At 49.4% G+C, this 27,993-nt stretch overlaps 1 protein-coding gene across 1 annotated transcript; it reads right to left on the reverse strand.

Annotated features, from left to right (window-relative positions):
* Nucleotides 1–20,037: 20,037 nt before the first annotated feature.
* Nucleotides 20,038–26,717, reverse strand: snw1 (SNW domain containing 1). The gene is made up of 13 exons (XM_079571867.1): nucleotides 26,652–26,717; nucleotides 26,079–26,232; nucleotides 25,335–25,592; nucleotides 24,824–24,930; nucleotides 24,570–24,674; nucleotides 24,409–24,478; nucleotides 24,266–24,331; nucleotides 24,066–24,182; nucleotides 23,295–23,436; nucleotides 22,040–22,154; nucleotides 21,332–21,449; nucleotides 21,075–21,238; nucleotides 20,038–20,433 (listed from the first exon to the last, which is right to left on the reverse strand). Exons 1-13 carry the CDS (start codon nucleotides 26,696–26,698, stop codon nucleotides 20,241–20,243), a joined length of 1,656 nt encoding a protein of 551 aa, XP_079427993.1. The 5' UTR covers nucleotides 26,699–26,717; the 3' UTR covers nucleotides 20,038–20,240.
* Between the last annotated feature and the right edge of the window lie 1,276 nt (nucleotides 26,718–27,993).

A 27,993-nucleotide genomic window follows, 5' to 3' on the forward strand; every position in this document is an offset into this window, starting at 1 on the left:
ACCAGCCTCTGTGGTGACGTCACCGGCCTCTGTGGAGACGTCACCGGCCTCTGTGGAGACGTCACCAGCCTCTGTGGAGACGTCACCGGCCTCTGTGGAGACTAAAGCCTCTGTGGAGACGTCACCGGCCTCTGTGGTGACGTCACCGGCCTCTGTGGAGACGTCACCGGCCTCTGTGGTGACGTCACCGGCCTCTGTGGAGACGTCACCGGCCTCTGTGGAGACGTCACCGGCCTCTGTGGAGACGTCACCAGCCTCTGTGGAGACGTCACCGGCCTCTGTGGAGACTAAAGCCTCTGTGGAGACGTCACCGGCCTCTGTGGAGACGTCACCGGCCTCTGTGGAGACGTCACCAGCCTCTGTGGAGACGTCACCAGCCTCTGTGGAGACGTCACCGGCCTCTGTGGAGACGTCACCGTCACCGGCCTCTGTGGAGACGTCACCGGCCTCTGTGGAGACGTCACCAGCCTCTGTGGAGACGTCACCGGCCTCTGTGGAGACTAAAGCCTCTGTGGAGACGTCACCGGCCTCTGTGGAGACTAAAGCCTCTGTGGAGACGTCACCGGCCTCTGTGGAGACTAAAGCCTCTGTGGAGACGTCACCAGCCTCTGTGGAGACTAAAGGCAGCCTCTGTGGAGACGTCACCGGCCTCTGTGGAGACGTCACCGGCCTCTGTGACGTCACAGAGACGTCACCGGCCTCTGTGGAGACGTCACCGGCCTCTGTGGTGACGACACCAGCCTCTGTGGAGACGTCACCCGCCTCTGTGGAGACGTCACCAGCCTCTGAAGAGACGACACCGGCCTCTGTGGAGACGTCACCGGCCTCTGTGGTGACGACACCAGCCTCTGTGGAGACGTCACCAGCCTCTGTGGTGACGACACCGGCCTCTGTGGAGACGTCACCAGCCTCTGTGGAGACGTCACCGGCCTCTGAAGAGACGTCACCAGCCTCTGTGGAGACGTCACCGGCCTCTGTGGAGACGTCACCAGCCTCTGTGGTGACGACACCGGCCTCTGTGGAGACGTCACCGGCCTCTGAAGAGACGACACCGGCCTCTGTGGAGACGTCACCAGGCCTCTGTGGAGACGTCACCAGCCTCTGTGGTGACGACACCGGCCTCTGAAGAGACGTCACCGGCCTCTGTGGAGACGTCACCAGCCTCTGTGGAGACGTCACCGGCCTCTGTGGAGACTAAAGCCTCTGTGGAGACGTCACCAGCCTCTGTGGAGACGTCACCGGCCTCTGTGGAGACTAAAGCCTCTGTGGAGACGTCACCAGCCTCTGTGGTGACGACACCGGCCTCTGTGGAGACGTCACCAGCCTCTGTGGAGACGTCACCAGCCTCTGTGGAGACGACACCAGCCTCTGTGGAGACGTCACCGGCCTCTGTGGAGACTAAAGCCTCTGTGGAGACGTCACCAGCCTCTGAAGAGACGACACCGGCCTCTGTGGAGACGTCACCAGCCTCTGTGGAGACGTCACCGGCCTCTGTGGAGACGTCACCGGCCTCTGTGGAGACGACACCGGCCTCTGAAGAGACGTCACCCGCCTCTGTGGAGACGTCACCAGCCTCTGTGGAGACGTCACCAGCCTCTGAAGAGACGTCACCAGCCTCTGTGGAGACGTCACCGGCCTCTGAAGAGACGTCACCGGCCTCTGTGGAGACGTCACCGGCCTCTGTGGAGACGTCACCGGCCTCTGTGGAGACGTCACCGGCCTCTGTGGAGACGTCACCGGCCTCTGTGGAGACGTCACCGGCCTCTGAAGAGACGTCACCAGCCTCTGTGGAGACGTCACCGGCCTCTGAAGAGACGTCACCGGCCTCTGTGGAGACGTCACCGGCCTCTGTGGAGACGTCACCAGCCTCTGAAGAGACGTCACCAGCCTCTGTGGAGACGTCACCGGCCTCTGAAGAGACGTCACCCGGCCTCTGTGGAGACGTCACCAGCCTCTGTGGAGACGTCACCAGCCTCTGAAGAGACGTCACCAGCCTCTGTGGAGACGTCACCGGCCTCTGAAGAGACGTCACCGGCCTCTGTGGAGACGTCACCGGCCTCTGTGGAGACGACACCGGCCTCTGAAGAGACGTCACCCGCCTCTGTGGAGACGTCACCAGCCTCTGAAGAGACGTCACCAGCCTCTGTGGAGACGACACCGGCCTCTGTGGAGACGTCACCAGCCTCTGTGGAGACGTCACCGGCCTCTGAAGAGACGTCACCGGCCTCTGTGGTGACGACACCGGCCTCTGTGGTGACGACACCGGCCTCTGAAGAGACGTCACCAGCCTCTGAAGAGACGACACCGGCCTCTGTGGAGACGTCACCGGCCTCTGTGGAGACGTCACCAGCCTCTGTGGAGACGTCACCGGCCTCTGTGGAGACGTCACCAGCCTCTGAAGAGACGTCACCGGCCTCTGTGGAGACGTCACCGGCCTCTGTGGAGACGTCACCAGCCTCTGTGGAGACGTCACCGGCCTCTGTGGAGACGTCACCGGCCTCTGTGGAGACGTCACCAGCCTCTGAAGAGACGACACCGGCCTCTGTGGAGACGTCACCGGCCTCTGTGGAGACGTCACCAGCCTCTGTGGAGACGTCACCAGCCTCTGAAGAGACGACACCGGCCTCTGTGGAGACGTCACCAGGCCTCTGTGGAGACGTCACCAGCCTCTGTGGAGACGTCACCAGCCTCTGTGGAGACGTCACCAGCCTCTGTGGAGACGTCACCGGCCTCTGTGGAGACGTCACCAGCCTCTGAAGAGACGACACCGGCCTCTGTGGAGACGTCACCGGCCTCTGTGGAGACGTCACCAGCCTCTGTGGAGACGTCACCGGCCTCTGTGGAGACGTCACCGGCCTCTGTGGAGACGTCACCCGGCCTCTGTGGAGACGTCACCGGCCTCTGTGGAGACGTCACCGGCCTCTGTGGAGACGACACCGGCCTCTGTGGAGACGTCACCGGCCTCTGTGGAGACGTCACCAGCCTCTGTGGAGACGTCACCCGGCCTCTGTGGAGACGTCACCAGCCTCTGAAGAGACGTCACCAGCCTCTGTGGAGACTAAAGGCAGCCTCTGTGGTGACGACACCGGCCTCTGAAGAGACGTCACCAGCCTCTGAAGAGACGACACCGGCCTCTGTGGAGACGTCACCAGCCTCTGAAGAGACGACACCGGCCTCTGTGGTGACGACACCGGCCTCTGAAGAGACGTCACCAGCCTCTGAAGAGACGACACCCGCCTCTGTGGAGACGTCACCAGCCTCTGAAGAGACGACACCGGCCTCTGTGGAGACGTCACCGGCCTCTGTGGAGACGTCACCGGCCTCTGTGGAGACGTCACCAGCCTCTGAAGAGACGACACCGGCCTCTGTGGAGACGTCACCGGCCTCTGTGGAGACGTCACCGGCCTCTGTGGAGACGTCACCGGCCTCTGAAGAGACGTCACCGGCCTCTGTGGAGACGTCACCGGCCTCTGTGGAGACGTCACCGGCCTCTGAAGAGACGTCACCCCGCCTCTGTGGAGACGTCACCGGCCTCTGTGGAGACGACACCGGCCTCTGAAGAGACGTCACCCCGCCTCTGTGGAGACGTCACCAGCCTCTGAAGAGACGTCACCCGCCTCTGTGGAGACGTCACCAGCCTCTGAAGAGACGACACCGGCCTCTGTGGAGACGTCACCAGCCTCTGAAGAGACGTCACCCGCCTCTGTGGAGACGTCACCAGCCTCTGAAGAGACGACACCAGCCTCTGAAGAGACGTCACCAGCCTCTGTGGAGACGTCACCAGCCTCTGAAGAGACGTCACCCCGCCTCTGTGGAGACGTCACCAGCCTCTGAAGAGACGACACCAGCCTCTGAAGAGACGACACCGGCCTCTGTGGAGACGTCACCAGCCTCTGAAGAGACGTCACCCGCCTCTGTGGAGACGTCACCAGCCTCTGTGGAGACGTCACCAGCCTCTGAAGAGACGTCACCAGCCTCTGTGGAGACGTCACCGGCCTCTGAAGAGACGTCACCGGCCTCTGTGGAGACGTCACCGGCCTCTGTGGAGACGACACCGGCCTCTGAAGAGACGTCACCCGCCTCTGTGGAGACGTCACCAGCCTCTGAAGAGACGACACCGGCCTCTGTGGAGACGTCACCAGCCTCTGTGGAGACGACACCGGCCTCTGTGGAGACGTCACCAGCCTCTGTGGAGACGTCACCGGCCTCTGAAGAGACGTCACCGGCCTCTGTGGTGACGACACCGGCCTCTGTGGTGACGACACCGGCCTCTGAAGAGACGACACCGGCCTCTGTGGAGACGTCACCGGCCTCTGTGGAGACGTCACCAGCCTCTGAAGAGACGACACCGGCCTCTGTGGAGACGTCACCGGCCTCTGTGGAGACGTCACCAGCCTCTGTGGAGACGTCACCGGCCTCTGTGGAGACGTCACCGGCCTCTGTGGAGACGTCACCAGCCTCTGTGGAGACGTCACCGGCCTCTGTGGAGACGTCACCGGCCTCTGTGGAGACGTCACCAGCCTCTGAAGAGACGTCACCGGCCTCTGTGGAGACGTCACCGGCCTCTGTGGAGACGTCACCGGGCCTCTGTGGAGACGTCACCAGCCTCTGAAGAGACGTCACCGGCCTCTGTGGAGACGTCACCGGCCTCTGTGGAGACGTCACCAGCCTCTGAAGAGACGTCACCGGCCTCTGTGGAGACGTCACCAGCCTCTGTGGAGACGTCACCGGCCTCTGTGGAGACGTCACCGGCCTCTGTGGAGACGTCACCGGCCTCTGAAGAGACGTCACCAGCCTCTGAAGAGACGTCACCCGCCTCTGTGGAGACGTCACCAGCCTCTGTGGAGACGTCACCAGCCTCTGAAGAGACGTCACCAGCCTCTGTGGAGACGTCACCGGCCTCTGAAGAGACGTCACCGGCCTCTGTGGAGACGTCACCGGCCTCTGTGGAGACGACACCGGCCTCTGAAGAGACGTCACCCGCCTCTGTGGAGACGTCACCAGCCTCTGAAGAGACGACACCGGCCTCTGTGGAGACGTCACCAGCCTCTGTGGAGACGACACCGGCCTCTGTGGAGACGTCACCAGCCTCTGTGGAGACGTCACCGGCCTCTGAAGAGACGTCACCGGCCTCTGTGGTGACGACACCGGCCTCTGTGGTGACGACACCGGCCTCTGAAGAGACGTCACCAGCCTCTGAAGAGACGTCACCGGCCTCTGTGGAGACGTCACCAGCCTCTGTGGAGACGTCACCGGCCTCTGTGGAGACGTCACCGGCCTCTGTGGAGACGTCACCAGCCTCTGTGGAGACGTCACCGGCCTCTGAAGAGACGTCACCGGCCTCTGTGGAGACGTCACCAGCCTCTGTGGAGACGTCACCGGCCTCTGTGGAGACGTCACCAGCCTCTGAAGAGACGTCACCAGCCTCTGTGGAGACGTCACCGGCCTCTGTGGAGACGTCACCGTCACCGGCCTCTGTGGAGACGTCACCGGCCTCTGTGGAGACGTCACCGGCCTCTGTGGAGACGTCACCGGCCTCTGTGGAGACGTCACCAGCCTCTGTGGAGACGTCACCGGCCTCTGTGGAGACGTCACCAGCCTCTGTGGAGACGTCACCGGCCTCTGTGGAGACGTCACCAGGCCTCTGTGGAGACGTCACCAGCCTCTGTGGAGACGTCACCGGCCTCTGTGGAGACGTCACCAGCCTCTGAAGAGACGTCACCGGCCTCTGTGGAGACGTCACCAGCCTCTGTGGAGACGTCACCGGCCTCTGTGGTGACGTCACCAGCCTCTGTGGAGACGTCACCAGCCTCTGTGGAGACTAAAGGCAGCCTCTGTGGTGACGACACCGGCCTCTGAAGAGACGTCACCAGCCTCTGAAGAGACGACACCGGCCTCTGTGGAGACGTCACCAGCCTCTGAAGAGACGACACCGGCCTCTGTGGAGACGTCACCAGCCTCTGAAGAGACGACACCGGCCTCTGTGGAGACGTCACCAGCCTCTGAAGAGACGACACCGGCCTCTGTGGAGACGTCACCGGCCTCTGTGGAGACGTCACCGGCCTCTGTGGAGACGTCACCAGCCTCTGAAGAGACGACACCGGCCTCTGTGGAGACGTCACCGGCCTCTGTGGAGACGTCACCGGCCTCTGTGGAGACGTCACCGGCCTCTGTGGAGACGTCACCGGCCTCTGTGGAGACGTCACCAGCCTCTGAAGAGACGACACCGGCCTCTGTGGAGACTAAAGCCTCTGTGGAGACGTCACCGGCCTCTGTGGAGACGTCACCAGCCTCTGTGGAGACGTCACCGGCCTCTGTGGAGACTAAAGCCTCTGTGGAGACGTCACCGGCCTCTGTGGAGACGTCACCGGCCTCTGTGGAGACGTCACCGGCCTCTGTGGAGACGTCACCAGCCTCTGTGGAGACGTCACCGGCCTCTGTGGAGACTAAAGCCTCTGTGGAGACTAAAGCCTCTGTGGAGACGTCACCGGCCTCTGTGGAGACGTCACCGGCCTCTGTGGAGACGTCACCGGCCTCTGTGGAGACGTCACCGGCCTCTGTGGAGACGTCACCAGCCTCTGTGGAGACGTCACCGGCCTCTGTGGAGACGTCACCGGCCTCTGTGGAGACGTCACCAGCCTCTGAAGAGACGTCACCAGCCTCTGTGGAGACGTCACCGGCCTCTGTGGAGACGTCACCGTCACCGGCCTCTGTGGAGACGTCACCGGCCTCTGTGGAGACGTCACCGGCCTCTGTGGAGACGTCACCGGCCTCTGTGGAGACGTCACCAGCCTCTGTGGAGACGTCACCGGCCTCTGTGGAGACGTCACCAGCCTCTGTGGAGACGTCACCGGCCTCTGTGGAGACGTCACCGGCCTCTGTGGAGACGTCACCAGCCTCTGTGGAGACGTCACCGGCCTCTGTGGAGACGTCACCAGCCTCTGTGGAGACGTCACCGGCCTCTGTGGAGACGTCACCAGCCTCTGTGGAGACGTCACCGGCCTCTGTGGAGACGTCACCGGCCTCTGTGGAGACGTCACCAGCCTCTGTGGAGACGTCACCGGCCTCTGTGGAGACGTCACCAGCCTCTGAAGAGACGTCACCGGCCTCTGTGGAGACGTCACCGGCCTCTGTGGAGACGTCACCAGCCTCTGAAGAGACGTCACCGGCCTCTGTGGAGACGTCACCAGCCTCTGTGGAGACGTCACCTGGCCTCTGTGGAGACGTCACCGGCCTCTGTGGAGACGTCACCGGCCTCTGAAGAGACGTCACCAGCCTCTGAAGAGACGTCACCCGCCTCTGTGGAGACGTCACCGGCCTCTGTGGAGACGTCACCGGCCTCTGTGGAGACGTCACCAGCCTCTGTGGAGACGTCACCAGCCTCTGAAGAGACGTCACCAGCCTCTGTGGAGACGTCACCGGCCTCTGAAGAGACGTCACCGGCCTCTGTGGAGACGTCACCGGCCTCTGTGGAGACGACACCGGCCTCTGAAGAGACGTCACCCGCCTCTGTGGAGACGTCACCAGCCTCTGAAGAGACGACACCGGCCTCTGTGGAGACGTCACCAGCCTCTGTGGAGACGACACCGGCCTCTGTGGAGACGTCACCAGCCTCTGTGGAGACGTCACCGGCCTCTGAAGAGACGTCACCGGCCTCTGTGGTGACGACACCGGCCTCTGTGGTGACGACACCGGCCTCTGAAGAGACGTCACCAGCCTCTGAAGAGACGTCACCGGCCTCTGTGGAGACGTCACCAGCCTCTGTGGAGACGTCACCGGCCTCTGTGGAGACGTCACCGGCCTCTGTGGAGACGTCACCAGCCTCTGTGGAGACGTCACCGGCCTCTGAAGAGACGTCACCGGCCTCTGTGGAGACGTCACCAGCCTCTGTGGAGACGTCACCGGCCTCTGTGGAGACGTCACCAGCCTCTGAAGAGACGTCACCAGCCTCTGTGGAGACGTCACCGGCCTCTGTGGAGACGTCACCGTCACCGGCCTCTGTGGAGACGTCACCGGCCTCTGTGGAGACGTCACCGGCCTCTGTGGAGACGTCACCGGCCTCTGTGGAGACGTCACCAGCCTCTGTGGAGACGTCACCGGCCTCTGTGGAGACGTCACCAGCCTCTGTGGAGACGTCACCGGCCTCTGTGGAGACGTCACCGGCCTCTGTGGAGACGTCACCAGCCTCTGTGGAGACGTCACCGGCCTCTGTGGAGACGTCACCAGCCTCTGAAGAGACGTCACCGGCCTCTGTGGAGACGTCACCAGCCTCTGTGGAGACGTCACCGGCCTCTGTGGTGACGTCACCAGCCTCTGTGGAGACGTCACCAGCCTCTGAAGAGACGTCACCAGCCTCTGTGGAGACTAAAGGCAGCCTCTGTGGTGACGACACCGGCCTCTGAAGAGACGTCACCAGCCTCTGAAGAGACGACACCGGCCTCTGTGGAGACGTCACCAGCCTCTGAAGAGACGACAACCGGCCTCTGTGGAGACGTCACCAGCCTCTGAAGAGACGACACCGGCCTCTGTGGAGACGTCACCAGCCTCTGAAGAGACGACACCGGCCTCTGTGGAGACGTCACCGGCCTCTGTGGAGACGTCACCGGCCTCTGTGGAGACGTCACCAGCCTCTGAAGAGACGACACCGGCCTCTGTGGAGACGTCACCCGGCCTCTGTGGAGACGTCACCGGCCTCTGTGGAGACGTCACCGGCCTCTGTGGAGACGTCACCGGCCTCTGTGGAGACGTCACCAGCCTCTGAAGAGACGACACCGGCCTCTGTGGAGACTAAAGCCTCTGTGGAGACGTCACCGGCCTCTGTGGAGACGTCACCAGCCTCTGAAGAGACGACACCGGCCTCTGTGGAGACTAAAGCCTCTGTGGAGACGTCACCGGCCTCTGTGGAGACGTCACCGGCCTCTGTGGAGACTAAAGCCTCTGTGGAGACGTCACCGGCCTCTGTGGAGACGTCACCGGCCTCTGTGGAGACGTCACCGGCCTCTGTGGAGACGTCACCAGCCTCTGTGGAGACGTCACCGGCCTCTGTGGAGACTAAAGCCTCTGTGGAGACTAAAGCCTCTGTGGAGACGTCACCGGCCTCTGTGGAGACGTCACCGGCCTCTGTGGAGACGTCACCGGCCTCTGTGGAGACGTCACCGGCCTCTGTGGAGACGTCACCAGCCTCTGTGGAGACGTCACCGGCCTCTGTGGAGACGTCACCGGCCTCTGTGGAGACGTCACCGGCCTCTGTGGAGACGTCACCAGCCTCTGTGGAGACGTCACCGGCCTCTGTGGAGACTAAAGCCTCTGTGGAGACGTCACCGGCCTCTGTGGAGACGTCACCAGCCTCTGTGGAGACGTCACCGGCCTCTGTGGAGACGTCACCGGCCTCTGTGGAGACGTCACCGGCCTCTGTGGAGACGTCACCAGCCTCTGTGGAGACGTCACCGGCCTCTGTGGAGACGTCACCGGCCTCTGTGGAGACGTCACCGGCCTCTGTGGAGACGTCACCGGCCTCTGTGGAGACGTCACCCGCCTCTGTGGAGACGTCACCAGCCTCTGAAGAGACGTCACCCCGCCTCTGTGGAGACGTCACCAGCCTCTGAAGAGACGTCACCAGCCTCTGTGGAGACGTCACCGGCCTCTGTGGAGACTAAAGGCAGCCAAAGATGACACTTAAATAGGTTTGGTCCTGATTATCCACTGTCAAAAAGAAAAGAAAAGAAAAGCATTTACTGTGTTGGTCTGGCAACAGTTCAGACAATGTTACAGTGTTTTAGAGGAAACCAGGACCTTCAGTGCTCTGATCCTCATAGGTTTGTCCCTGTTTCAGAGCGTGGTGTCCTGCACTGGTGAGCTCCTCCTCCTTCCTCCTGTGCAGCTCCCTCCGCTCCACAACAGTGTTTCACCACATCCTAAGATATTAGCAGTTAATCTGTTTTATTCTCCGGTGATTTGTATCCAAGGCCCATATGTTACAAACACGTATAGGCCTATTTATAACATTTAATAAACTATATTTACAGAAACGTTTTGAATTTTCCTGCCCAGGTGCTGCCACTTTTGGGGGACCTGAGCCTTATAACAAATCTTGAAACAAAGTCAGATTTTGCATCCATTGTATCCATGGTAGAAACAATATTATACAATGCTTGTGTAAAAATCAAAATAGTCATGAATCAACAGCGGCTCCGAACTGCAGCTTCTCCTCTTCCACAAAGATCGTATCTGCTGACACACGGCTGCTCTTTCATTGTTCAGGACGTTTTATAAAGTTTACTCTCCGTGTTCAGATGCTTCTAGTCCAGTAATGAATCGTTTTTAATCGTGACATTCCTTGTTATGCATTTATCAGATGCTCTGTGAACAGTGTGATGACTCATGTGCCCTGTCACGTCACTCCTCACTCCGCGTGGTGGTGGGACGTCCCACAAACCGTCCCATGGAAATAACCTGTAATAACCTCTGTAAAAGGAGAGGACTGCCCCCCTATCCGGTGACTCCGTTTCTCACCTGAGCGAGGCAAACTCGTGGTCACGACTAGTACTTCTACTACAACTAATGCGCGTGCAGGGTCGCGTTTCAATTACTCAAGTGTCAGTGAGAAAATGCTCAACCAGGACAAAGTCAAAGCAAAGGGGGGCTTGTGTGTGCGGTGGCCCCTGGGAGCACACGGGGAACTCTAACCACAGCCCAGGTCATGTAAACACACCTTTTATTGACTTCATGGGAAAACCAAGCTTCAGGTTTATCTACTGCTTTAGAGAAGGGTGACTAATTGATAAGGATGTTGGAAAAGAGCCTTAGTCATTTGGTTAAAAAAAAAAGAGAAATGTTTGAAATAGAACTTAAATTGAACTTTTCCCATTTTAAATCAAATTAATCACTCTTGAAATGTGATCAATCACAGTTTATATAAGTTAATTTAAATGCAATAATGCTGCAATTTAAAGCATTCGTTTCATTTCTTGAACAAACTAACAAACATAAATCTAACTTATTTATTTTCTTTGGCTTCTCGGACACAAGAATGCTCTGTTCTCTGTCATGTACCGTGTTGCATAATCTGTGTTTTTCACACAGCGTCATCAGTCGGTTTCTATTGCGAGATACTACATGTATGAGCAAAAGGAAGCTGGACGAACAATGGGTGTGTTTCCTGGAGCTGCCGGCGCTTTCCAGTAGCCGGGGGTCTTCCTGTTCAGTAAGTGTGTCTGGGGGGACGTGCTTCTACATAAGTGCTCACTATGGTGTTTGACATGTAGAAGTTGAGTCATTTTTGAGTAAACATTGTGAACTTCCTTTTTCTGTGATTTATTTGAGGTCGATGAGGTTAAGTCTGGCACTGCTGAGCTTTTAAAGGTCAAACCCCAACAAGAACAGGCAAAACTGAAGGCTGGAGGTGGTTCATAGTAACACAGTGTTCTTAACCTCTTAACCCCCACCTGAACCCAGCACATTTTCTCCAGTTGGGCTGTACCCAAATCTAAAAGCTTCCTGAAAAAACTAGTAACATAATAACGACAACAATGAGACAAAAATGAGGATGAAAACACAGCAAACATGTGGCAAAAAGCAACCAAATAATAACAGTAAAGTGACAGAAAAAGTGAGGAAAAAGTGACACAAATGTGACAAAAAAGCAATGAAAGGAAATGTAAAAAAAAGTGACGTCAATGAGACAAAAGCACAAGGGAAAAGATCTGTTTAAATTACTTTTGTAGGTCTTAGCTTTCAAATGAGGCGTTATCCTTGCCTATAGGCTGTAAGCTCCAGGCGAGATTTGGGTATAGCTGAACTTGGTTAAGAAGTTAAGTTTCTAAAATTAAACCTTATGTACACTTTTAAATTAGATATATAGATATGTGTTTGGTATATACGTCTCATCCAATAGTTCAGGCTGTAGCTGCATTGGATTTACTTGATATAGTGTTTTCAGATGTTCAAACATGCTATAGTTACATTGAGCACATTCACTCCATGCTTGGTGATGCATACTATTACTATTACTATTACTATTACTATTACTATTACTGTTGTTGTTGTATAAAGCTGCCCTAGGGTAGACTGACAGAAAAGAGGTTGCCAGTTTGCGCCCTCAGCCCTGCCGACGTCCACCAACCACGTCTTCACTCACATGGCCCAAGTGGGTGAAGTGTGATGGGTGGGAGCAACATCGTACCTCCTGTAAACAGAGACACAGAGACACAGAGCTGCTGTATATTATTGGTCATCTCAGGATGTGACTGTGTGATCAGACTGTGTGATCAGACTGTGTGATCAGACTGTGTGATCAGACTGTGTGATCAGACTGTGTGCCGAGCTTGGAAACAATCCGTCCTGCAATAATGAAACCATTCTGGCCCGATCCTGCCACAAAAGCTTCGTCTTTTCCACACCTGATGAGCTGATAAGGATCCGGTTTTAATAGGATCACAGAACGGGTCACAAGGAAAGAGGCGGCGAGGATCGGCTCACGTTCAGAAAGTGAAACAATGACCTGCAAACCAACTCACGCTTCAGAGGTGCTAAAAATGATCTACAATGTACACAACTATTACTATTACTATTACTGCAAATAGTCCTGACCACGCTTAAACGCTTCTGTATAGTATTAATGCATCTGTGTGCAGTTTCTCAGGGCTACTGTGCTTTAAAAACATTACTCTGACGCCCCCTTATGGTGGTGTCTAGACTCCGCATGGTGCGCAGTGGATCCACTGGTCAAAGTGCTGTGATCAGCCACTGCTGCTCCTGAGGTTGTCCCAGGTGTCAAAGGAGTCTAATTGCCCCTGTGGGACCCAGGGAACATGCACACCCACAGAAGAGCTCACAACAGTGCTGCTTACCTGAACATGCACACCCACAGAAGAGCTCACAACAGTGCTGCTAACCTGAACATGCACCCCCACAGAAGAGCTCACAACAGTGCTGCTTACCTGAACATGCACACCCACAGAAGAGCTCACAACAGTGCTGCTTACCTCAGGAACATGCACCCCCACAGAAGAGCTCACAACAGTGCTGCTTACCTGAACATGCACACCCACAGAAGAGCTCACAACAGTGCTGCTTACCTCAGGAACATGCACCCCCACAGAAGAGCTCACAACAGTGCTGCTTACCTGAACATGCACACCCACAGAAGAGCTCACAACAGTGCTGCTTACCTCAGTGAATCCCAGTCAGTGAGTCCGCTCTCTTCAACTGTGCTGCACAAGGACAGGACATGATTTTATATAGAGCATTTTACAGACAAAGCTACTCCAAGTGCACCACAAAGATTCAATACAAAGAACATTTTAATTTAAACTGTGGAAGCGCCTGAAGCAACCCACGTCCAAGCGGCAATAGGGAGTGAATGGAGAATGTGATGTAAATCTATAAATCCAAGTTATTACAGTATTGCTGTTCTTATTGTTGTATTCTTACAGCCTGTATGCAGAAATACTCACTTAAAGCATCCAATGTTATCAAGGGGTGCACAACATGTTGTCAAAATGACATTAGATTCGAAATGTACAGCACTGAAATGGTCGCAACAACATAGTTTTATCAGTATATTCAGAATAGTCATCTATATCCTGTGCAGCCCTCATTTCTTGCCGTAAAGCTGTCAGTGTGCGTGTCAGTCCATTTCTGTCACAACAAATCCACTGCACTCTCTCCACAGCCGGGCAGGTCTGCTCCTCTCGACTGTAGCCGCCATCCCTGCTACGCCGCGTCCTGACTGACACCACCATTAGAGATGGTTATGCCTGTCCACATTTTACCTGGGCATAATGCATCACTCGGTGAACGCAGGGGCGAGTTTCACGCTCACAGGGATGTCCAGGTATGAGGCAGCACAGCTAAGACATGGAGACAGGCAGGACATTCTTCCACAGTGTCTAAGTATTCAAATCTTATCACTATGTTGAAGATACTGATCATTATTCTGCACCCAGGCTTATGTGGCTTTTTAATGAATTTAATCACAGAACTACACTTTCACAAATGTTTCAAAACAACTTACCAATGGAATAGCTCTGGACACTTTCTCTTTCTTTCTGTCTTTTACTGTTTTAGAGGAATTAGTGTAGAATGAAAAAGACTAATCATGAAATGTTTAAGGTTTTGCTTTATAATAATATGCCTCTACCGTATTTTCCGGACTATAAGTCATGAGAGCTTGAACCACGTGATGCCGGGAGAGGCTCGTCAACGGTGCAGTTTTGCCTCCATGCCCAGATAGTTGCCAAGGCTGGTACGACTTATACTCCGGAGCGATTTATAGCCCGGAAAAAACAGTAATTAATTGATTCCCTAGACTGTGAGGCAAGATTCTTCTGTCAAACACGGTTTAATGAAGCCTCGGGTGCTGACAGGTCGCCCCAGTGGCACTGCAGGATGGGTCACATGCAGAGGACAAACAAGAACACCTTCACCGCTAAATTAAAAGAGGTCTGAAAACCTTTTCTGTTGAAGGTGTACTTGTCAGGTGTAATCTACATAAAAACCATAAGCGCAGAGAAGTAACTGATGACCGTGAGTGACGCCGAGGGAAAAACCAGCTTCTCTTTGATGATGGATGTTACTTTTTGCAGGTTCAATTTACACTGGAGCTAAGTTACATTCGAGACTTATTCGAATCATAAATTTCACTGACTGTTCCACTAGACAGCGACGGACATAAACTGTGTAGCGAACAGCCATTCAAAGTAAGATTTACAGTATCGTTCGAGCGGATTCATAAATCCTGCTTCCACAATGCAGCTTTGATATTTGATATTGAGTTGTAAAGCAAAATTAGACTTTACAGGTCACATTAGATCTGTATTCTAGACCTGCCTTTGATTTATCCTCAAGCTTTGTAGTGGTGAGGAGGTCAGAGCCTTGATCTCACTGATGTTGGTGGTGGAGGTTCAATTCCCGGGCATTGACGGACTAAAAGGAAGGGCTTTTGACTGAAAATGCAAATAATAAACTTTTTCAGCAGTCAGAAAGGATGAGGGATGGGACTGGTGAACGTTCTGTTCTACTTTTATCAACTTTTTTTTTTCAGGTCAAAGCCCATTTTAAACTTTTGTGTGTGTGCCTTTAACACAGTGATTATCTTAGGCTGCTTGATTAAAATGACACTGGAAAATAGTGAAGATAGTGGAGTCTGTGAAGTCTTTGGATGCATTCAGGGCTGTGACACTTTCTTTTAAACTTCCTGCTTGAGCATTAACACTTGAAAGAATCATTTTGAGACACAGGGATATTTTGGTCCCTGCGAGGACATGAGCAGTAATGGCAGCATTATTTAATCACGAATTATCTTGCAGCTTTAACCTCTTAAACCCCACCTGAACAGAGCACATTTTTTCCAGGTTGGCTTTACCCAAATCTAAAAGCTTCTTGAGAAATGGATGAAAGCTCAAGAATAGAGTGACAAAAAAGTTATGAAAACGCAACAAAAATGTGACAAAAACAAAGTGAAAACACGACAAAAAAACAATGAATAAATGCAATGAAAAAGCAACTAAAAGTGACAAAGTGTTGTTTTTAAACGCTTTTAGATTTGGGTAAAGAGACAATATCTAGTGGGGTTTTGTGTGTAAATATTGGGCAGGATCTTTGAAGAGTCAAAGGAAAGTTACAACTTGCTTTGGCCAGTTTCATTTAGTATTAATGTTAACCTTGAAAATGGATTGCCTTATTCCCCCCCCCCCAGTGCACCTTTATGGCTTCTAATGTTTACCCCAAACAGGCCTAACATTTCTCCTGTTGGCAAACCGAGCTTGTGCCTCTAGAGCTAACAAAACAAATCTCCTTCAGACTGATAACATCTCCGTGACCGCCATCTTGGACAGGTCAACAGCAGCGGTGGAGACATTTATCACCAAACTTATTGCTTCCCCCCACCCCAACCCCAACGCCGAGGAAAGCAAGGAAGCAAATATCACCAATGAAATCACAAAAACAAACCGAGCCGTTCTCTCCCCGAAGTCTGAGCGGCTGAAAATCCACTGAAACAACTCAATTGTTTATTATTTCTAGTGTGCTTCTGCTCGCGGCGCTAAGATAAGGAGCAATCCGTCTTGTGACCTGCAGATTCCATTACACTCCAGTACAATGTGGTCAGCGTTTACATTGTTGAGAGGGAACACAAAAGCAATGCCAAGGAACCAATTTCCTTTTTTTTTACCTTCATGAATAAGAATCCCGTTTGTCTAGTGCACATTTATAAAGGGAGACACACAGCCTGAGTGGAGGGCCATTATCAGCCTGTCCCGACAATAGACTACTGGCCTGAACACAAGGCATCCTCTCTGAATGAAGGAAGAGTTTGCATTGATTGTTCTGTTTTAAGGGAATGGTGTGTTTTTGGAAGGACTTGGTGAGCCTGACCTGAGGTGCACTTGAACACCCTCACATGAAATGACCCGTGAAGACCATCTCACAAAGTAAAGAAAGTGTGGGAGGCAGGTGGTCGCCAGAGCATCAGCATGAAGAGCATCAGCATAATTCCCACTCACCGAAGCTGAAGATCTAACAATGTTACTGTTCATGCGAGGAAGGCTTTTGCTTTAACTAAAGGTTACTAAGGGTTGATAGGTGAGATGGAAGGGCAACAGCCTAAACAGCTATATTGTATAAGCAACAGGTCAGTTATGTCATTATACCCCGTGCAATGATCTGTGTAACACCGTCATCTACCATCACTGAATCACACTAGGGCTGCACAATATATCGCAAAAAATATCGTATCGCGATATTAGCTGATGCAATATCCGTATCGCGAGAAGCCACAAGATATCGCAACAAGATCCACCCATTTTTTTTTTTGCAAACTCAAACTCATGCATTGAAGTCATGTGTTCAGTTTTAGTTTAACATTTACTAGCTTTGTCAACCCCTTAAATCCCACCTGAACCGAGCACATTTTCTCCAGTTTGGCTTGACCCCAATCCAAAAGCTTCTGGAAAAAAGCTGTGAAAATAGAGACAGAACTGAGACGAAAACAATGATGGAAATGTGAGAAAAAAGTGAGAAAACATTGACAAAAAAATGACAAAAATTTTATTAAAATTTGACCAAAAAAATGACAAAAAAGTTACAAAAATGATGGAAAAAAAATATGATAACGTGAGGAAAAAGATCCTCTCGGTTCAGGCAGGAGTTAAGAGGTTAAATTCTACCCTTGTTTTGGTCCTGATTGGATGTTTTTTAAGTCTTCTTTTGACACAATTTGCTGAAAAAAATGGAACATATCGTGTTTGGTGAAATATCGTAATAATATTGTTATCGCGATATGCACAGCCATATCGCATATCGCAAATCACTTCAATATCGTTCAACCCTAAATCACACCGTTTACAAAACAATATGTAAAATATAACATGTGACACATGTAAATCTGGCTCTTTTGATTCGTGAATGATTATGGTTTTCAAAAGTTTGAACACAACAATGACAAATACACGCCTGACCAAAAAATAAGCACCTGGATTCAAGAAACTGTTCTGATCTGGGGTCGCTGCAGTTGGTCTGGTCTCGGTTCAGCAACACAAAGCTGATGACCTGAACATCCTGAATGGCTGGTGGTAGAGAGTGGTTCAGGGAGCGTGAGATTGAATCTTTGGGATGTGCTGGACAAGGCTTTGTGCAGTGGTCACACTCTCCCATCATCAATACACGATCTTGGTGGAAAATAAATGCAAACACTGGATGGAGAATATCTTATGACATTGCAGAAGCTTTTTGAAGCAGATCCACAGCGAATGCCTGCTGTAAGCAAAGTCAAAGGTTATTTTTTTGGGTAACTTATTGTTTGGTCAGGCGGTGTAGTTCAATCAAATGAGTGTGTAAATCAGTTTGTTTGTTTTATGGTCCTCAAACACACTGCCTTGAGGAGCTGTGGTGTTGGGCAACCCTGGGGCAGGAGCATGTTTGTGTGTAACACAGTTGTCCCTGTGTTTACTCTCATCCTTCAGCTTAGCGCTCTGAGTAAAGATCCAGGCAGAAGAAGAACATTAAAACTATTTTGACAACCATAATTTCAGATTTTGTGTACAAAGAGCGATTACTAGTTTGTTCCTTGTATAGACACGTAAGGATGCTCTGCTGTGTCATTGACCTGCTGAGAAAAGGTCAGTGTTGGATGATATTGGTCGGGTTGGCTCTGCCTGAGTGAGGCTGTAATGTCATGAGCTCCATTGTTCCTGTGTGCGGTCAACAAGCTGAAGCCTCCACAATGTCCCTTTTCTAACAGGCTGCAGCTCAATCTGACTCAAATGGACAAGGACTAAGGATCGATACATGGAAAGGTCATCGCTACGCAGCACTTTCTTACAATTTCAGTGTAATATTGCACTTTATGACAAAAGATGGTGATGATGGATTATTATACTTCACAACCCAGTTATACCATGGCAGGCTGAGGATTTCTAAATCAGAAAAAAAACAGAAGTGGCTGAAAACATGAACTACTAACAATGGCCGCCCCAAAATCGCTTATTTTACAAACATTTACAACAAATAAATGAATTGAATATGAACAGCAGTCTCTGACAGCCGATTATCAGGCTGTCACCAACATAGCTTTTCTTTTGCATGTTTCTTCTTTGTGATAGTGAAGCATTGTTCTGTGTTTTGCTGTTGCGTTGTATCAATGTATGCAATCGTTGTATATTGTGCAAATGAGAAGCACTCAAAGCATTGAAATGAATAATAAATCAAGCACTTTCCACAGCTGTCACGCTCCCAATCAGACTCACGTCAAAGATGGCACTGAATATGTGAGTCGTGAGTGCGTCGCTCTATTTATTGTTGTGCTGATTATTTTTCCAACACAGGAAAATAAAACTGCCAGTCCGCATAAATCACTTATAATTGTAATTAATGGGACCACTTTTGTTGCAATCATGGCACAAATCACAGCGCCTGTTTGGGGTAAAAATGTCAGCACTCGCGCTGTGGAATTGATGGCTTGTACCAATGCGTTGTAGGCACTTCATCATTTATGAAAATGAGATGCAGCTATTTACATGAGGAAAACGTATTAGGAGAATTAGACGGCTAATGAAGTGAAAAGTGAAGAAAGGCTGGAAAAAAGGATCAGGTAATAAGCTGCTGTTTAAATATCAGGCAATATCAATGAGTTACTATAGAAAGAATAAATAATTACAATTAAAAGTCATTTTCCAGCCACAAATACTTGACGTTAACCCGCCAGCAATGGGTCATTAGCCCAGTCTAATGTTTCAGAAAAGCTTTTCAATGTATTTATTTTGATTACTGCTGTAAATACATATTAAAGTTTGGCCAAGAACATTCTGGCAAAGAGTGAAGTTTGAGCTCTGTTCCTGCAGTTCACACCAAGATTGTAGATAAGTAATGTAAGCTTGTTTTATAGGACTCAATGTAGACACATTTTATTTGCAGTGGATACATTATCAAGTGTTTATACAAAGTGAACCTCCCAGTTTGTACTTTAATTGGCTTTCCTTTACACATTTGTCATATGCACTTTGTCTTAATAATGGAAGACGGTGTTTGCACAATAAATCCTGAGAGGCAGTCATTTGTGACATGAAATTTATTCCACTGATGCTATTGTACAGTTTATAAAGCAGGTTTTCACCATTACAAAGTATGAAGCTATACACATGAAGCTCTGGTTTAAATACAAGACAAAATAAAAGCCGTGAAATGGTGGAATCGAAGTAACTAAAGTCAAAACATCTCAACACAAAAATGAGCTATTGAGCTAATTGGTTAGGTTTTAAGTCCAAATTAAGAGGTCCTTCTCATTGTTAGCAGAGTTTTTCCTGACTGTGGTAAACCATCTATAAGAGGTAGTTGAAGCTGCATTTTGTAATAGTCCCAGATGGAAAAGCAACTTTGCCAAACAGATACCGCTTATAATGTATGGGTTTCCATGTGAAAAAAAAAAAAAACTGACTGAAATATTGAGCAGATCTTCCACCATCCTCCATCCTTTATGACCTTGCCTAGAACATACTGGTGTGACCATGCAGGTGGAGTTCAGCCTGGGAAGTTTCATGTTAACATTTTGCATTGACTGTCTGCATCCTCATCACATGTACCAGGAATGACATGGAAAAATACTAAAAAGAAAAGTGGGGTATAATAGGGACGACATTCACAAATGAATACATGACGACTTGTTTGAGACGAGTATGTTAAAACTCCTGCCAGCTGTTTGTCATGTCCTTCCCACAGCCCGGACAGGAGCCCGAGAATGTGGCGTCTCACTCCTTCCTGCGCTTCTTGTCGTGGTAGTCGTCTTTGGAGCGGCTGCTGGTGGAGGGTCTTTTGGAGCCTCCGTGCTGCTTGGCCTCCTCCAAGAACTTGTCCAGACCGAAGGGATCCTCCTCGAACTGGACAGGCCCCTCTGGTCGGCTCGAGTGGTCGGCTCCAGTGAATCCTTTGTCCGGGACAAACCTGAGAAACATTTGGGAAAGATTAGAATGACAAACAAGCCTGGCCTTTAATCACACTTCACTGTTACAGGGAAGCACATTGGGCGACTTCTGGAAAAGCTCTAAACATTTAAGCATCATTTTTATAGGATTCACAGTTATTCAAGTTTCAAAATGTCTCATACAACAGTATATCAGAAAATCTACTAATGTTGACCATTAGCCAATTCTGATCAAAGAATCCCTCCTTCAATTTAGTTTAATACAAACTTCTTGTCAGCAGACTATGGTAGATGTGGCAAACCTGCAGCACATAATGACAAGTTGGGACTAAACATATGGGACAGGCCTGCGCTGCTGATGGAGTGTGCAGCTCCTGCTGGGACCTCCTGTCTCAAAGAAAACTTAAAGAGCCTCAAAAACTTTTGTGTCTAACTCTTTCTTAGTTGTTCACATTTATGACATCATTAACCAAATAGAGACGGGTTCATACCGGCTACGGGCCCAACTATAGACAAGATACTAATCCAGAATATTTATCAAACACACAAGACTACAGTATTATTTTTCAAAGCCTTTTTAGTAAAAAAGGATTATCTGAGTTAATATAATAACAGTTTATTAAGTCAGTTTCCCATAGAAAAAGGTCATAGAGAGAGATACCTGTTGCTGCGCATGAGTGAGTCCAGGTCGTCCGCGTACGCATCCTTCTCGATATTCTTGCTCGGTCTGTAGATGTTGGACGCCATGTTTTTGTTGCCACGGAAAGGCTGGTCATACACATTGTACATCTCGTCCTCTCCTCCGGCAAAGCCACTGTCCATGCCCTGGAAACAGTCCACATGGAACCAAGTGTGAAAAGTGAACCATGCAGAAAAGTGTCAATGATATTAAGCATTTAGACAACGGACAAGACGAACCTTGCTTTGGTTGAAGAGGCGCTGGTCGTACTGGACTTCGCTGGAGGTGCGTGGATTGGGCACACCCAGAGCAATGAGCTCACTGATGTCTCTGTCCTGGTCTCTCTGCAGCTTCGACCTGGAGAATGAACAAATCAGATCAGCATGGACAAAAAAAAACAAAGATCTTATACTATAAATGAAACATAATCCTGACAACAATCGTATCAATAATCACTTAGTTACAGACTTTTGGAAAAGGGACAATAGTTTCCTCCCATGTTGTACATTCTTAGACACGACTAGCCTCATTTGGAGATTGAAAGCCGTGTGAAAAGAAAAGTGTCAATGGACTTCTGCTGCCTACTATTAAAATAGATGCGGATATTTGAAGACTTTTCACATTTCCAGTCTTTGTTTCTGACAATGTGTTTGCACCTCACTCATTTGCCCTTCAGCTAAGCCTGTGACAACATTAGCATACTGCGGTTTCTGCCCTTCTGAAAGCCAGTATTGTCATTGTAATACGTCTTCTTTTTTGTGGGAATGTCATTTCCCCTCTTCTCCGCTGTGCATCAGTCTTCACACAATCTCTCCAAACAGCACCTGGATCAGCGCAGACTCCCGCTGGGTTTGTTGAAGATTAGTGTGAATTATTCAGCGGGGAGTAGTGAGCGCGTGCGGTGCGATCTGTGTTGTGGTGGGTAAGAACAGTGCGTGTGCGGACACCTCTTATCGGGCGCGGCTCTGGAGATGTTCCTGTCGTGCTGCCTCTCCTTCCGTCTGTCGTGGCGGATCTCGTCACGCTCCCTAACCTCGCCGCCGTCATCGCCGCCGCCGCCACCTGCCACAAGAAAGAAAAGTGTTTGCATAAGAAACAAGGATTATTCCCCAGCAGAACAGATTTGCCGAACACTACTCTTACTTTTCTGCACAGTGCCAACAACGCCACACATCAATTATAATAGTGTGAGTCATGTTTTAATACCTGGAGTTAATTTGGTTCCCTTACCCTCCAGGCGTTGAAAAGGTGAGAGCAAAATGAGGTCTGTAAACAACTAATTACTCCCATCTGCCTCAACTTTACTAAGTTCAGGGAATAAATGAAATATTAAAAGCTGTGGTTCAGAATAAATTGCCAGATTTGGGGGTAGATTTAGAAAATGCTTCAAGCAATAGTTACATTTTGAACGCGTGAGGATCCATGTAAGAGCAGGATGACATATATGTAGCACCAACACTGTGATCCAGGGAAAACCGGTTGTAGTCGTCTCCGAATACAAGTACCTCGGGACTATTATTGACAAGGACTTGCGCTTTGAGTCTAACACTGACGCCATCTGCAAAAAGGTCCAGCAAAGACTCTTCTTTTTAAGAAAAATGAATTCATTTAGAGTTTGTAATGTCCTCATGACGATCTTTTACCTCTTTTATTGAGTCAGTTTTAACATTTTGTTTTGTTTCTTGGTTTGGGGTTCTTTCTGGGACCAACAAAAATTGTCTAATGAAGTTGGTCAGAGTAGCAGGTAAAATCATTGGTGCACAGCAGACTCGGCTGCATGACTTTTACAGCCAAAGGGTTGTACGTAAAGCCCAACAGATAATGGAGTGTCCGGACCATCCGCTTGTTAAGGAGTTTAACCTCCCACCTTCGGACGCAGGCTAAGAATGCCCTGTACTCGAACTCGTCGGGCCAGGGCCTCTTTTATTCCAGAGGCTGTTGTGAAGGTAAATGATCATATGTCGCTCAGTGAAGCTGCTGCAAATTAGGCTTTACTTGATCTTATTCTTATTGTGTGACTGATGATGCTGTGACTGTAGGATCTTTGTCCCAAGTACAATTGTTGTCTCACTGTGTTTTAATTGTTTGTTTTTGCTTTATTATGTGTGCACTCCTGCTGCATATTTCCTTCGGGACATTAATAAAGTTGAACCTTGTATTGATTATTGAAATGATTAGCACGAGTCCACTCAAAGCCTTTACCTTTGTCCCCATGACTCTTGATGCCTGCTCTGCGGTCTCGGGCCATCTGGGCCAGCTCCCTGAGTTTCTCCTCCTTCTTTTCCTTTTCTTTCTGGGCCATTTTCTTCTCCACCTGTGCTCTCATCTCCACAGCTTCTCTGGCCTAAAGAAGCAAATTACACGTCAAACAAATGAGAATAGAAAGACATTTTAAAGAGGGGGTGTTCTGCTTTAAAGAGGGGGTGTTCTGCTTTAAAGAGGGGGTGTTCTGCTTTAAAGAGGGTGTGTTCTGCTTTTGTCAGTTCCATAGCACCAGTCTATATCTCACTACAATGATGACAAACCTTCTGTTGGTCTGTAAATGCAGTAAATTAGAATAACTGCCTTGTATAAAATGTCTCTCTCAAAATGGCTGTAGTGAATGTCTTGAAATAGGCCTCTGTCTCTTTAAGAACCTCTGAGCCTTTAGACACGCCCCCTCCACACGCTGTCTGTGGCATCAGTGGGGAGGGGGTTCTGCTGAGGAGCAGTGGTTGGTTACAAAGCTCGGAGGCGTCTCCAGGAGGTGGGGGTGTTCCTAGGAGGACTCAGGCAAACCTATCCCTAAAATGGCCGCCATCAGAGTTTTTACAGATGACTCAGAAATACGTGAATGTGCCAAGGCAACACTTCAGCCATGTTTTTAATGAGGGAGTGACACAATAACATGATGGAAAGCTTGAAAAAGTCCATTTTGCAGAATACCCCCCCTTTAAACATCCTTGCACGGTTCAACAAATGTGCGGTCCTTACCTTTCTATCAGCAATATACAACGCCTCGGCCAGCTTAGCAAAGTTCTCATTAATATGTACAGTTTGCAGCCCGCGACCATCAGCGGCCAGACGTTTGTCAAGAGGAATCGTGTAGCCCTAAGAGAAACAGAAAACAAAAGTTAAGGCGGCAGTTTTATATGAATTTAGTCAATGACAACAATGTTCTCACGGTCCACTACCTTTGCGTTCTTCCAGTTTGAAATACATGGCGGGATTTTCCATTCTTGCTGCTCCTTTACTGTCATCTAAGAGAAAAACAAGGTTCAAAATGATTGAATTGATATTAACAGAGAGAGGTTTTTAGTGTGATCATCTATGTTACCTTTCTGCTGGGAGAATGCATGACAGGGGCAGGGGGGGAAGGTGGTCCTCTGGGAATCTTTTTATTAATCCTGAACCACAGAAAGAAAATACAGATTAGTTAATTCAACAAGTGCAAATAATAACACATTTTCAAACCATAAACAGTTCAAATTCACTGACTTGAATCGCGGCGGCTCCATCGGGTCCTTCTGCATCTCCACCATGCGGATCACTCTTTGTTTGGCTCCTGAATTAAAGGCCACTCCTTGTTGAGATGGAGTGTATCTGTTGACACAAATACCCATGTTTAGTAAATCAAATGGTCAATCACAAATGGTAGAGCAAATGTATAAACGATATTCTATAGATATACTTCCCAGTCCCACAACAAAAACCACCACTTTGATAAGAATTAACAGAATAAAACCACATACCTGATGTACTGTGCTGGAGCTAGCTTGTCTGCTGCTCTGACTGGCATGGCTGCAGCAATCTTTTGCGATACTGCCTTGCTCAGGGCGTCACGGGTCTTTTCTGTCAACTGTAAGACAAAAACAATAATACAATTAATAAAAGAAAACATTTGAGGTCGTCCAGCGTATACAGGCTATAAAAGGTGCTCGTGGGCGGGAGCGGCGCTTGCTCGGTGTGACTTAACTTCAGAAAGGATGTTTTTTTATTGCAGGTAGCTTGAAATCAACGCAAACCAAGCAGAAAAGCAGACCCTCTCAGTAACACTTGGTGCTACACTTTTGGGACACACAAGGTAAATCATGGACGTGCACTATTCCTTTATAGAACGGGCCCATTACCTCAGCCATTGTCGCCCTAACACCTTCAGTCATTTGGATTTTAGATGAAGCCATGAGATGCAACAATAATTCATTTAAGCAAACAACACCCCCTGAATTACGCCTTGGAAAAGCATCAGTTACTCTTTCTCACCTCCTGTACAGCCTCCTCATCAGGTTTCTGCAGTTCTGAAGCTTCGTCGTTCAGGACTTCTTTAGGAAGAAGGTCTGTGTATTTACTGAACACCACTTTGTCTTTGCCCTGCCCCTGTCTTGCAATGGCATCATACTTGATCTTCCCCTCAGCATCCACTTGAACTGCGAGGGCGTTGGAGGTCTTCTTTTTGCGGCCCATCTCCAGAGGAAACTGGGCCACATGGATCTCAGGGAAAGCACCTCCATCTCCAAAATCCTAAAGAAAAGAAAAGATGAACAGATCAACATGTATTCTTTGCGCCTACTGCCATTTATAACATCCTGGGACTGAACACATAGATCCATTATGGAGATGGCAGTGTCTACAGAACCATTAGACAGCTACACAGTTTACTTCTGCGTCCTCATGATAATGCAAAGACGTGCAGTAACCAAGGGTTCACAGCACCTTTTTCCCCCTTTTGAACGGATCAACTTCACTTGTTTTCTTTCTTTTATTTTCTTGAAAATGGTTTGAAAATCTGACAAATCTGATTCATGATGCAATTGTAAAACGCTTTTACCAAACTGTACCTTAATCGAAATCCTGTTCCCAAACATAACCTTTCACCAATTTACCGAGACAGTATTAGCCCCATCAAATTAAACGTGATGATGAAATAGCTGCCGGAAAGCTACAAGAAGAAGAAGAAAATAGCTGAGAAATGTCCGAGGGCAACGTAGACACTTCGTCTGCAAGTACCTCAAGTGCACGGGGAATCCAGCCCTTTCTGTGCCTGTAAGGGGGTGGCTCTCTCCGGGAAGCGACCAGAGCCGTGGAGTAGGACTTCTGAGCCCGCTGCCTCTCCTCTGCCTCCAGCTGGTCCTGGGACAGCTGCGTGGGAGCCGGTAAAAAGCTAAACAAAACGCAGAGAACGGGTTAGCCAGTTAGCATCACGAATAGCACTTCACACAGGGCATTGTTGCTACCGCTCTTTTTGACAGACTTCAAGTATATCTTCCATGAGCTGGTTGGTTTTAGGTTATAGAGGTTATATGCGTATATTGAGGGTGTTAAATATTAAAAAGCACTGTCGGTAAACCACTGTAAGCCATACAAATATTCTAAAAGTGCGTTTCGATCATCACGACGTCGTGGTGCTAAGCTACCTTGCTAATGCTAAACCTTTAGCTTCGGTCGAATACAGAAGTAGCTGGATTTATGAACTCCAGAAGACTGGATGGCGCAGTCATTATACGCTACAATCACAGTACGACAGCAGACTGGATTACGGTTTTAAAAGAGAAAAAGTGAAGGCCTTGTTGTGGAACTTACTTCGCCAGAGACATTTTGCCTTTTTCCGTAGCAGCTGGATTGAGCATGCGCAGTGGAGCGTGTTTGCCAAACTCGCCCTCGTCAAGTATCGCGGTATTACAGACCAGTGGCCGAGAGTTGAACTACCATGATGCAGCCTCATATTTAACCTCTTAACACCCATCTGAACCGACCAGCTTTTCTCCAATTTGGCTAAATCTAAAAGCTTCAAACAAAATGTGACGAAAACACAGCAATAAAAGCAATGACAAGGTGACATAGAAGTGACAAAAGAGCCACAAAAATGTCACAAAACTAACAAAATTAGACAAATGTGTGAAGAAAACGCAAGAAAAAAGCAATGAAAAGGTGACAAAAAAGTGACAAAAAATCAATAAAAAAGTGTTAAATAAAGGAATAAAAATTAGACAAAATGGTGACGAAAAAGCAACAATAAAGAAATGAAAGGGAGATAAAAAAGAGACAAAAATGCAACAAGACGAACAAAAAAGTGACAAAAGAGCCACAAAAACTTGACAAATAATCAATAAAAAGGAGACAAAAGGTGACAAAACCGCAACAATAAAGTGACAAAAAACAAAAAAGCAAAGACAAATGTGGAAATAAGTGACGGCAACAATGCAAGGAAAAAGATCAGTATGGATCAGTTTTGTAGGTCTTAGCTTTCAAATGATGTATGTATTCTTACATATTCGGCTGAATATCACTTTGAAAGGCTACAAGGAGCAGTTGTCCAGATGGATGCTGTGCTTTTAGGGTATAAAAAAGAGGGGGGAAAGCTATTATTATGATCAAATGTACTGTTACATGATGATGATAAAGTAAAGGTTAAATAATAGATGAAATATTGCTTGACCACCATTTGCCATATTTAATAGGACTATTTTCAACCAAATACCCTCAAGAACTGAAGAACTGTCGTCCTACATGCAATAAAGACACAAAACACAATTCTTTATTTGAAAAGTTACAAAACGCACCTGTTAGCGTTGATTCATGTTGTCTCACACTGTATCTTTTCTCACCACAATCTGCCATTGGAGCCTCATAACTGCTGTACAAATGCTCTTTCTCTAACCTCCCCGTCTTCTCTCTCCTCCTTCAGCTGCGTGTTTGGGCGCAGGAGGCGTTCTGTCAGCAGCTCAGAGGAGGCTCCATCATTAATGTGACACCGGGTAAAAGGACACGTCAACTCCCATTCATCACCAGCGCTGGCACGGGACACGGCTTTAATAAACCAATCATTTGGCTCTTTTTCAGATGCTGTTCGCTCCATACCTGTGAGTGAAATGTCACGACCCTCACTGGACCTTCTGACAAGTGGTGTGGACACTACGTATAT

The sequence above is a fragment of the Gobius niger genome, assembly GCF_951799975.1.
Source record: "Gobius niger genome assembly, chromosome: 15".
NCBI lineage: Eukaryota > Metazoa > Chordata > Actinopteri > Gobiiformes > Gobiidae > Gobius > Gobius niger.

Coding starts and splice junctions, on each gene's coding strand:
- snw1 (XM_079571867.1), bottom strand. CDS start 26,698: ATGCTCAATCCAGCTGCTACGGAAAAAGGCAAAATGTCTCTGGCGAA. Junction 26,233..26,651: donor GGCAAAATGTCTCTGGCGAA/GTAAGTTCCACA, acceptor CGTTTTGTTTAG/CTTTTTACCGGCTCCCACGC. Junction 24,931..25,334: donor ATGAGGAGGCTGTACAGGAG/GTGAGAAAGAGT, acceptor TTTGTCTTACAG/TTGACAGAAAAGACCCGTGA.